The 12,148-nt window shown below is 47.4% G+C and overlaps 1 protein-coding gene across 1 annotated transcript in view; it reads left to right on the forward strand.

Moving 5' to 3' along the window:
* The window catches only part of CHAT (choline O-acetyltransferase), a 66,788-nt gene extending 58,822 nt beyond the window's left edge, over positions 1–7,966 (forward strand). The window contains exons 17-18 of the mRNA XM_049856024.1: positions 3,933–4,070; positions 7,697–7,966. Of these exons, the coding sequence (XP_049711981.1) occupies positions 3,933–4,070; positions 7,697–7,966 (408 nt within the window). The remainder of the gene's footprint in view (positions 1–3,932; positions 4,071–7,696) is intronic.
* Positions 7,967–12,148: the final 4,182 nt, after the last annotated feature.

Genomic DNA, 12,148 nt, shown 5'->3' on the forward strand with positions numbered 1-12,148 from the left:
CGGACTGCCACATCTTTCTCCTGAGGAGCAACTGGTGGGTTCAAACTGCCAACCTTCCAGTTAGCAGCTGAGCATTTTAACCACTGCACCACCAGGGTTCCTTATACATAAGAACAGAAAACCCTGTAAATCTTTTTCAGGAAATAAAAACAACTCTTGGGGAAAAATATGATGGTTGAAAAAATTCAATGGAAAGATTGGAAGATAAAGCTGAGGTAATCTCCCCTCAATACCAACAAAACAAAGAGGTGAAATATAGAAGAGAATAGAGGCTCAGTTCAGGTGGATGAACATCCCAAATAATAGGTGTTCGGGAAGAGAAAATGGGGTATGTGGTGGTGGTGAGGCTGAGGGAGGGGGGTGAGGGCAACAAAATAATTCAAGAAAATTTCCCAGAACTGAAGGACATGAGTTTATATATTGAGAGAACCTACAAATTCCTTCAATAATAGATTAAAATACTCATACCAAGGAAATTTCACAATATTAAGAGATCCTAAAAGAGAGAGAGAGATCCTAGAGTCTCTCAGAAAGGAAAAATAAATACAAATACCAGGAATCAAAACAGAATTGAATTTGTGAACAGCATCACTGAGGTGGAAAACAGGGAAGAAAGGCCCTCAATTTCTGAGGGAAATTACGTTCAACAAACGTTCTATACCCAGCTAAACCATCACCAAGTTTGAAGGTAGAATGAAAACATTTTCCAACAGACAAGGTCTCAAAAATGTTTATTTACTAAGTACTTTTTCTTATAAAGCTACTGGAGGATGTAAACCACTAAATTGAGAGAATATAGGATAAAATAAGTCATAGGCTCCAAAAAAAATCAGAAGATTCAGCACGAGATAAAGGGACTCCCCAGGATGAAATGAAGTGAGCAGCTGTTCAACAGACCTAGGGAGCCATCAGTCCATAGAGGAGCAAGAAGTAAGCAGAGGAATGAAATTGATAGACTATCTGATGATATATTTTAATGTATTGAGGGAAGCTTTACACTTCTGGCTGAATATTTGGGAGGCAACTAATAATAGATATTTAGAAAGCTAAGCAAGTTAAAAAAAAACCTACTATTTAATAATTTTTAAAAATTGTCAATTCTAGGGAAAACAAAAAATTGAAAAAGAAAGGAAATCTAATTATAGTACACTATTACATGGCTCAGTTGTAAATATTTGCATGGTTATAATCATGTAAACACTGAGTGTTGATCAAACAACAGAGTTAAAATGTAACTCTGTTGGGAGAATGGGATAGTGGAAGTGTGTTTGGGGAACCCAACCCGTGTTTGGGGAGAAGGATACAAAAGAGCTAAAGCTTTCTCTTCTACTGTCAGAAGGTTATAAGTGAAACTGAAAAAATGCAGTAATGACAGTCTAATCATGTTATTTAGAACTATGGAAGTAAATGCCAAAAGAAATAGCTAAAAGGGTTGAAAGTAGTTACCTCTATAGAATGACAATCAGCAGTGGCAAGGTGATATAATCCATTGGCTTCTTAGGCTTTTTAAACTATATAAATACATAGTTATATGGCCTCATTGACATAACAAAAGAGAACTATTTCCAAATAGGATTCTATCCACAGGTATAGGTTTGGATTCCAACACCTATTTTGTGGGGGCATAATTCAATCCATAACAAATGGTAATGGAAAAAGGAAATTCCAGTGAAGGACCAAATGTGGTCCAGGTCCCCCATCACAAGCTCTCCCAGCCTCCTATTCTCTTCTTTCATAGCACTTGCCTCAATTTATGATCACGTATTTATTTGTATGAATGATTACTGTCTATGCCCCAATGACACATAAGCTCCATGAGGATTGAGTGTACAATGGCTTTGTCTCTATTGTAGCTCCAGAACCTAACAGCGTCCGACACAGTAAGCACTCAGATTCCCAGAAGGAATGAAAGACTGAATGATGAGCCATTTTACTCATTGCTACTCATGGCTTTAATCCAAACAACCTGTTAACTGAGCGCCAGGTGCTACAGTCAGTTCAGAGATGGTAAAAACAGGGGTGGGTTGACCGCTCCACAGAGCAGCTACTTCTGTGTACCTTCACAATCCAGGGATTAAATTGAGGAAACCACAGAAATTAACTCTACTTCTTACATCAGCTCACAGTTCTCCCCCTCTATCCTAATGGGGTCACATCTAAAACGAACTGTGGTTGTATAGCTTATTTTGTTCCACATATTAGGTGCATTTGGAGTGACTGGGGCCTCAGATTCATCTCTAGGCATTCATTCTCAACTGAAAGGAACAGCTGTCAAAACCCAAAACGTGCCTTGTAACTAAGGCAAAGTCAATTGTGATTGGAGGTTTCTTCCTTTGTGAGTTTTAACAGCAAAATGGCCATCTTATATAACTGGTAAACTCACAAAAGTTTAACTTGTAGAGTCAGCCTTCATGGGGCTTGTGGTGTCATGGGGTGGGAGTGGGAGGTTATAGAGTAATCATTCATTACTCTGATGTTGGCTCAAAGGTTATTGCGAGAAGCCGGGGTGTCCCCCAAATCTCCATCATCCCCAAAGTGACCCTAAATAAACATGTAACTCAAGCAAGAACAATATGCCTGCTATGGAAGAGGTATAAAACACTTACTCTTATATGTAGCGTCTGGGGTCTTAAAGGCCTGTGAGCACCCATCTAAGATACACCTTTTGGTCCCACCCCATCTGGAGCAAAGGAGAATGTAGAAAACCAAAGATGCAAGGACAAGATTAGTCCAAAGGGCTAATGGACCACAACTACCACAGCCTCCACCAGACCTAGTCCAGAACAACTAGATGGTGCCCAGCTACTACCACCAACCGCTTTGACAGGGATCACAATAGAAGGTCCCAGACAGAGTGGGAGAAAAATATAGAACAAAATTCGAACTTACAAAAAAAGACCAGACTTACTGTCTGACAGAGGCTAGAGAAACCTCATACGTATGGCCCCTGGACACCCTTTTAATTCAGTACTGAAGTGACTCCTGAAGTTCACTCTTCAGCCAAAGATTAGACAACCCTATAAACAAACAATAACACACGTGAGAAATGTGCTTCGTAGTTCAACCATGTACACAAGACTAAATGGGCATGCCACCCAAAAGCAAAGAAGAGAAGGCAGGAAAGGACAGGAAAACTGGATGAAATGGGGAACCCGCGGTGGAGAAGGGGAGAGGGTTGACACATAGCAGGGCTGGCAACCAATGTCACAAAACAATTTGTGTATTAATTGTTTAATGAAAAACTAATTTGTAAACTTTCACCTAAAGCACAACTAAAAAAAAATGTAGCCTAGCCCTAATTCCTTCCACATTCCCTTTCCTGAGGCCCTCCTATACAGCAATTTGGGATTCATCCCTGCTATTTCCAGATAAGAGCTGAAACACCTTGTGATAAAAAGGGGAAACCCTTTCATCATTCCACTAGATTTCCCTTGAGAACATCAAGTAAGCCTCTGGTAAGGTGTCTCGTTCCTGCTTCAAAATAATTTCTTAGATTATGAATCCAGTTTAGTTGAATTGGTTCTGAGCCCATAAAATAGCAGACAAGATTCAAGGACCGGCCTTCCCCACTCTACCCGAGGAGGCAGTGCCAAGGATGGCCAGGTCCACGCACTTCCCATGTAGAGCACCATCGGGTTGTTCATATGTCGGGTCAGCAGCACCAGCTTTGTGTGTGTGGGGAGAGGGAGGGAGTGTGTCAGTGACCTTTAACTGGAACCTCCTGAAGGTAAAGCCCAAGTGGCCCTGAGCTCACTCCATGCATGTGGGAATGCGCAGGCCCAGGAGGGAGCACAGGCCACCACACAAGGCATGAACAGCCGCCCTGGGCGACCGCACACCATCATCGTGCTGCGCCAGTGAACTGGAGAGAGGGGAGGAGGAGGCCAGTGGATCCCCTATCACCTTTCCTGTTCTTTGTCCCCAACTCCCAGGCCTTAACAGGCATGGCCATCGACAACCACCTGCTGGCGCTGCGGGAGCTGGCCCGGGAAGTGTGCCAGGAGCTGCCGGAGATGTTCACGGAGGAAACGTACTTGATGAGCAACCATTTTGTCCTCTCCACCAGCCAGGTACAGTTGTAGCATGGCCAGCACTCAGAGGCCATGTGCACTTGGCATCACAAGCTGGCTTTATGAAGGGCTTACCGCCTGTATGGGTGTTCCGGGGCTGCCGTAACAGAGCACCACAACCTGCACGCTTAAAGCAACAGGAATTTATTGACATTTGGAGGCCAGATGTCCAAATTCAGGGTGTCAGCAGGGCCATGTTCTCTCAGAAGACGCTGGGGAAGGATCCTTTCTTGACTCCCCCAGCTTCTGGCGGCCCCACGAATTCCTTGATTTGTGGCAGCATCACTCCAATCTCTGCCTCCATCGTCACATGTCTGTCTCTGCGTCTATTCTTATGAGAACACCAGTCATTTTGGCTCAGAGCCCACCCTACTCCAGTATGACCTAACCTTAAAGTAACTAATGATATTTGCAAAGATCCTGCCTTAGTCTCCTAGTGCTGCTATAACAGAAATACCATGAGTGGGTGGCTTTAAAGAACAGACATTTATTTTCCCACAGTTCAGGAGGCTAGAAGTCCAAATTCAGGACACCGTCTCCAGAGGAAGGCTCTCTGTTGGCTCTTGGAAAAGATCTTTGTCTCCCGGCATTCCTCAGTTCTTTGGTGATCTTCATGTGGTGTCTGTCTTCCCCCATTTGTGCTTATGTCTGTGTCTAATCTGCTCTTTTTAACTCAGAAGTGATTGGGTTTAGGACACATCCTACAAAGGAAGCCCCATTTCCAAATAAGATTATATCCACAAGTACAGGAGTTAAGATTCTAACACATATTTTGGTGGGGGGACACAATTTAATCTACAACAAACCTGACTTCCAAATAAAGTCACATTCATAGGGCTTGAACATACCTTTTGGTAGGATGCAATTCAGCCCCTAACACTAAGAGCCCATTAGTAGGTGTCAGGTAAATCCTACCGCTGCTTCTTATGAGCCATGTGACCTTCAGCAAAATGACTGAAACTCTCAGAGCTCTGGTGTCCCCACCTTCCAAATGGCAGAATCCTAGACTCTACCTTAGCAGAGATGGAGACAGCCTAGGAGCCCACCCAGCCTGAATACCTTTCAAACCATGGCCTAGAAGGTAGCATCCCATCATGGTGGCCACGGGCTCTAAGGCCCCCAGGCTGAAAGTGGAGTTCTGGCTCAGCCAGATGCAACAAAGCCGGTGGAAAGCCCAGCACCATGCCTGGCTAGACAAGGCCCTCCAAGCCGGTCTTGGGCATTATTACAAAGGGCTCTGTAAGCAACAGCCCAGTGAAGATAAGCAGTGCACCCCAGTGTTTCTTAACCAGGGCTATGGCTCGTTCTGTTGGAAGACCACTGTCCCCATGACAGGAAGAGCCCCATTAGAGAGGGGCAACAGTTTAGGAGAGAGAATAACCCATTGCCCTCAGTGGATTCTGCCTCGCGGTGGCCCGTGGGTTTTGGAGTAGAACTCGCGGCGGCCCATGGGTTTTGGAGTAGAACTCGCGGCGGCCCATGGGTTTTGGAGTAGAACTCGCGGCGGCCCATGGGTTTTGGAGTAGAACTCGCGGCGGCCCATGGGTTTTGGAGTAGAACTCGCGGCGGCCCATGGGTTTTGGAGTAGAACTCGCGGCGGCCCATGGGTTTTGGAGTAGAACTCGCGGCGGCCCATGGGTTTTGGAGTAGAACTCGCGGCGGCCCATGGGTTTTGGAGTAGAACTCGCGGCGGCCCATGGGTTTTGGAGTAGAACTCGCGGCGGCCCATGGGTTTTGGAGTAGAACTCGCGGCGGCCCATGGGTTTTGGAGTAGAACTCGCGGCGGCCCATGGGTTTTGGAGTAGAACTCGCGGCGGCCCATGGGTTTTGGAGTAGAACTCGCGGCGGCCCATGGGTTTTGGAGTAGAACTCGCGGCGGCCCATGGGTTTTGGAGTAGAACTCGCGGCGGCCCATGGGTTTTGGAGTAGAACTCGCGGTGGCCCATGGGTTTTGGAGTAGAACTCTGCACCCGAGGCTTTCAGGGGCTGTGATCTTTCAGAAGCAGATCACCAAGACTTTCTTCTCAGGCACTTCCGAGTGGGTTTGAACCTGCAACATTTTTTTAGCCATGTCAAGTATTTAATACAATGTGGGTTCATTTTCTCTATTATATGTCACTTTTTCTTTTTTTGTTGTAGTTTAGATGAAGGTTTATAGAACAAACTAGTTTCTCATTAAACAGTACACATATTGTTTTATGACATTGGTTAACGACATGTCAACACTCTCCCTTCTCAAACTTGGGTTCCCTATTACCAGCTTTCCTGTCCCCTCCTGCCTCTGCAACCTGTGGGTTAGTAGTTGAGTACTTAATTGTTTGTGCCACCCAAGGACTCCTAGAAGAGGAACAGCCCCCATTGTAATTTACTAAACCCCCCTCATCTGGAAAAGACTGGATGTGGACAAAGGGACTGACAAGGTTGTGTTGGCGGATAGAAGCCCGCTCAGTAATTCAGGTTTGCCATGATGGGAGTGAGTCCGCAGACATGAATGAAGGAGGGCAGGGCACAACATTAGTTCTTTAGGAAACCATCCACGGGCAAAAAGTGCTTCCCACCGGCTTTATGGCCTGCGGCTGTTGCATGGCAAATTTATCTGACAATGCGGTGACTCTTAGCAAGACTAATGGCTTGTTCTGCCCCATTAAAATGGTCAGTGTCTCTTCTGAAGGCCCAAGCACACAACACCACAAACCTGTGTGTTTAAAACAAACCCCACCCTGCACCTGCCCATGAATGCTATTTTCCCCTAGGAGCAGCTCATAAATGTAATTTGAGGTGTGGTGGTTTTTTTCAGCTGCAAAGAAAAATAGCATTTATGACTTGAATACCTTCAGAAACACATTTCCTTGGTATGTGATCCCAGATTACAAAATCTCAGAGCTGTGAATTCAAAGCATATTAGGCGCATAACTAAGACTCCAGTTAATGGCAATCTGTGAAATTCCCAATGCTGGGTAATTGTGCATGGCCAGGCTGTGGGGGGACATCAGACCAGCCAGGCAACCCTGACGGTAATTAAGGATCTGGGGGAAAGCAACAGAGAAGATGGGCCAGACTTCTTCCAATTCGTAAATGACTCCCTCTGGGAAGTCATTTAACTGTCAGGTGCCATCAGGGGCCAGTTAGTAAATTACCTTGATTGCCTCGGTGCCTCCGACGGCCCCAGATGAAGGAGACACTCCACCTAGATGCTGCACCAGCTCACTCCGGGAGCGGCTGATTCCACAAGGAAGGCGTGCTTCCTAAGGGGAGTGGGCTTGTTGCTCCTCTTCCTCTGACCTCATGCAGATGAACCTCTAAAAGATAAGTTAGATGGGCTTCTTTTTATGACCGTGGCTGTGCCCATTCGTGCTCAGACAATTGGTGGATTTGGTTAATTTGGTCACACACAGGTGGGAGAGCATGAGAGGAACAAACATGAAGTCGAGGCTCCTAGGTTGTCTGAGCACCCCTTGTCATCTGAGTGCTCTGCGTCGTCTGAACACCCCATGTTGTCTGAGCACCCACATTATTCCAGCGCTCCACATTGCCCAAGTATCTCACTTTGTTCCAGCACCCCACGTCCTACCTGGCTCTCAAGTTATATTTCAGAGTAAGCACCCCTGACCTGTCTTCCCCTCCAGGTGCCCACTACTATGGAGATGTTTTGCTGCTATGGTCCTGTGGTCCCTGACGGGTATGGTGCCTGCTACAACCCACAGCCAGAGAACATCCTTTTCTGTATCTCCAGCTTCCACAGCTGCAAAGAGACCTCTTCTACCAAGTTTGCAAAAGCAGTGGAAGAAAGCCTGCTTGCAATGCAAGAGCTCTGCCTCCTGCCCCCTCCTGCTGCGGACAAGCCGCAGGCAGCCAAGGAAAAGGCCACCAGGCCTCGCCCTGACTCCTTCTGCTAGGTTTCCCTTCCCCTATGCTCCACATTCTGCAGCTGCCAGACCCTTCCAAACCCCTGCTCCCACCCTTCATCCAGCTTTCTACAGCCCCCCAATCCTCATGCCCAATTCACGGACTACCTGGAGGCATCACAAAAGCTGGAGTTTTAGGAGAAAAGTGTCCCCCTTGTGCATGGACATCGTCATTTCTTGTCAAGGCGCCCTTTGGCCTGGGCATGGGAAGTGAGCCCAGCTTGGCTCAGGTTGGCCTGGGGGAGGTAGGGCCTGTCCGTGCCCCTCTGGAAGCCTAGCACCTCTGTTCCCCACCAAGCATGACCCGGTCTGTCCAGGTGAGGTTTTTGTACAACCAAAGAATGAGTCACTATATTACTTGCAATATAGTAAGTGAATCACAGAGGAAGGGTAGGTAGGGGCTTTGTTTTCAAGTCCCAAGCAGTCCGATCTTGGCATTAAGGATGGCCTCTACTGGTGCAGTGGTTAAGTGCTTGGCTGCTAACCCAAAGGTGGGCAGTTCTAACCCACCAGCCTCTGAGGGAGAAAGATGAGGCAGTCAGCATCTGTAAAGATTACAGCCTTGGAAACCCCTATGGGGCAGTTCTACCCTGTTGTGTAGGGTCACTGTGAGTCGGCATCGACCCGAGGGCAGTGGGTTTACATGGTATACACGCCCTCACACACACACACACTTAAAGCCTAGGTTGATCTAGAGCACACTGACCCGGAACCACGCATGCCTTTCTTTTTTCCTCTCCAAAGGGAGCGTTCAGCTGAAGTCAGAAAATCTAGCTGGGCTGTTCGGAGAGGAAAGAAGCATTAGTCTCTGCTGACCCAGAGTCACTGCCGCTCTCCTCTCTGCTTCCGTGGCCTCAGGGACAGCCAGGGATGGAGGGAAAGGGGCAAACAGCCCAGCAGGGGGTGCGTTGTAAGGATGCAGGGGCCAGCACTTACCAAGGGCCCTGCCCTGTGCTCTTTCTGGTTGTTTTCTTGCTCCCTTTCCCACAAAATGTGCCCCAGAGGTGGCCTGTTACACCTGTGGAGGAGGGAGAGCATTGCTTCAGAGTTTCTTTTTTCTGTTTTTGTTTGCTGGTTTTTAAGAAAACAACTATGACATTAATTTCAGAAAAAGAAAAAAGTAGCCCAAACATCTCTACTTGGGTTCAGACTAAAAGTGGGGTGGAGGGGCACAGAGCAGGGCTCTTTGCCGGCCTGGGGCCTGAGCAGCAGCTGGCTTGAGAGCGCCTGGGACAAGAGGATGGCCAGGCCCTGAGCCAGCACTAAGGGGGCACCCTGTGTCTGCAGCTGGGAAAGAGCAGGCAGTTCAGAGAGAGTCAGAGTTGGGATTGTCCTGAGGGGCTGTGACGGCAGGGGATACTTTCTGTTGGGGCCTGTTTTCATGGGAAACCTAAAAGGGCAAGGGAAGGGGAGTGGGGAAGCACCCAGAAAGCCAAAATGGCACAAAGCGAAGAGCAGAATACATCCCTCGCCCAGAGGAGGCACAGAGCCCATGCTGACCACTACTGAGAGTTCTGATAGCCACTGCGTGGGGCCTGGCCCCCCAATCCTGCTGTGCTCTGGCCACCCTGGACACTCCCCTGGGCCCTCAAATCTGTAGGTGTCTTTTCTTTCAGCCACTGTGAAAGCACTCTGTACTTTGACCTGGATTGAAGCAGGTCCAGAGGCATTTTGATCTTTGTTCAGCTGTTTAAAAACACAAACAGCTCAAACCAATGAATTCCTTAAGCCTCTGGTTTTGGTTTCAGGCTCAAAGAGAGTTTGGAAATAGGATTTCTATTGGACGGATTGGAAAGATTTGGGCACTGCATTTCAAATGTGTAAACCTGACTGTAGGTTTGTGCTCCCTCCCTTAGGTGTCCCCTCCCCCTAGCCTTTGGGAAGTTGCAGCCAAATGCCCAGGGACCTTACCAGTTTCTGGTAGTCGCTGTCTGCCTGCTTTAAGTAAGTCGAGTCAGAGTCACTTGTCTGTCCTTAACAAATGACCAGATGGAGGCCCAAGCTATCTGGCTTCACTGGATTGATGGGCAGGCAGAGAGCTCAGGCTTTGGGGTGAGGAAGCCAGTTGGCTTGGGCTACAGGACTTAAATACCCAGGGACTCAATTCCCTTCATTGTCAAACAGGGACAAGAACAGCCCCTACTTTGCAGGTGGCGAGGGTCAGGGAAATGTACATGAACAACAGCGAGCAAAGGTGTCCGCTGTTAGGGGATGACACACCTTGCAGGCACTGTTTGGGTGATTTTGCTTTAAAGGATTCACTCTGGTCTACAGGACTAAACTCCTGTCTGCTACTCTCCAAGTACAGGAAAAGGTAACTCTGTGTATTCAGATATCAACCTGTGCACTACAAGGGGCTCTCAGCAGGAGGAGACAACTCCTCTCTCTGAGGAAGGGGCTAGGAGCTGGTCTTCCCCCTTCAGGAGCAGGCTGGTGCACAGGCAACACTGAGCCATGGCCATGGGCATCTCTGCGGGGACCCCAGGAAAGGAGGCTGGTCCGGGTGTCCCCAAAGAGACGGAAAAATGAAGCCTGGCGAGGTCATTTCAGAACTGTGATGCATGATGACAATGTATGTGGCCGCCTTACGATACTGCTAAGTTGACAAAGTAAATAAAGTCGATATTTTCGTTCTATTTTTATAAAATAGTTCTAGATTTATGGCAATATGTACATGTGTGTTTATAGCCTTCCGAGTTTAAGTTATAGTTTTGTGCTTCAAAGAAATAAATGTATGACTAAAGAACTATATATTGAAAGCATTATATTCAAATTACTTAAAGACCATAAGCCTGTACTAAATAAAAAGTAATGCCAAGAAAGATGATGTTGGCCATTTTTTCTCCCCAAAAATGCTATGAAATATTTTTATTGTGAAGACTAGAGCTGGGTCAGCTATTCACTTGCTTTTGTGTGGGGTCTGCCAGCAGCAGGAGCGGTTGGCTTAGAGACACAAGATCAGGCAGAGAAAAGGGAGAGAAGAACGTACTTAGTCTCTCCTACCATACGGCAGGAAGCCATGGGGTGAGTGCGGGTGGACAAGGAGACTTCATGGGGCGTTTGTCATAGGCTGGCAGAAACCTGGGAGTAGAAATGGGTATCTCCACCTGAGTCTGCGCGAGTACACGTAGGCAGCAGAGGAAAGCACCAGGCTAGGAGGCTGGATGCCTGGACTGTACACCCAGCTCTCCCTCCAGCTTGCTATAGACTCTGGTAAGTCACTTCACCTCTCTAAGTCTCAGTTTCCCCAGCTGTAAAATGGAGAATTGATAACCCACACCACCCACTTCCAGGGACGCGGTGAGATGCCATGGGATGGCCGTTGTTGGGAAACACAGAAAGTGATGCAAAAACCGAGCACTCTTCGTGCAGGCTTACAGACAGGTGTGCACACAGGTTCCCTCTCTGCAGGCACACAGGTACGTTCCAAGCAGCAAGATCCCCTCCACAGCTGCGACAATCTGCAGAGCCAGGACAGAGGTGCCTCCAAAGGTAAGCCCCGAATGCCTTCCAATCAGAGCCTAAAAGGAAACTTCAATTGTACAGGGGCAGGGAGCAGGGAAAGGGAGGAACAGGAGCAAAACAACATGGGTTTGCTCTCATTTATCACACGTGGCTCCAGTGTAACCAGGTACGGAGAGACAGTCAACAGAAAGAGGAGAGTACAGACAGGCACACCAACCCCCAGTATACAAAATAAGGCCATGCCGCCTCGTCTCTGAAGCTCCCCATGAGGTGGATGTTGGTTACCAGTTGCCGCTGAGTGGACTCTGACCCATGTGTGTTAGAGTGCAACTGTGCTGCACAAGGTTTTCAATGGCTGATTTTTTGGAAGTAGATGGCCAGACCTTTCTTCTGAGGTGCCTCTCAGTGTACTTGAACCTCTAACCTTTAGGTTAGCAGCCAAGCATGTTAACTGTTTGCACCATGTAGGGACTTCTTGAGTGTTGGCACATTCAGGTAAAAATGTAAGGCATACTTTTAACATTAGCAGGCAGTTAACAAGAGCAATCAGAAGTTTCCAAATTGCTCCTAAGCAGTTCTCCTTAAAGCCTTAAAGAGACAGATCAGTGCTTTGGAATCACTTTATAAAGTCAGCCTACCTTCCTGCTTTTCTCTTTCTCTGCATTTTCCTTCCAAAGAAATCTCTTGAGTCTGCAGGATGACCAATAT

Source organism: Elephas maximus, chromosome 16 (genome assembly GCF_024166365.1).
Source record: "Elephas maximus indicus isolate mEleMax1 chromosome 16, mEleMax1 primary haplotype, whole genome shotgun sequence".
Lineage (NCBI taxonomy): Eukaryota > Metazoa > Chordata > Mammalia > Proboscidea > Elephantidae > Elephas > Elephas maximus.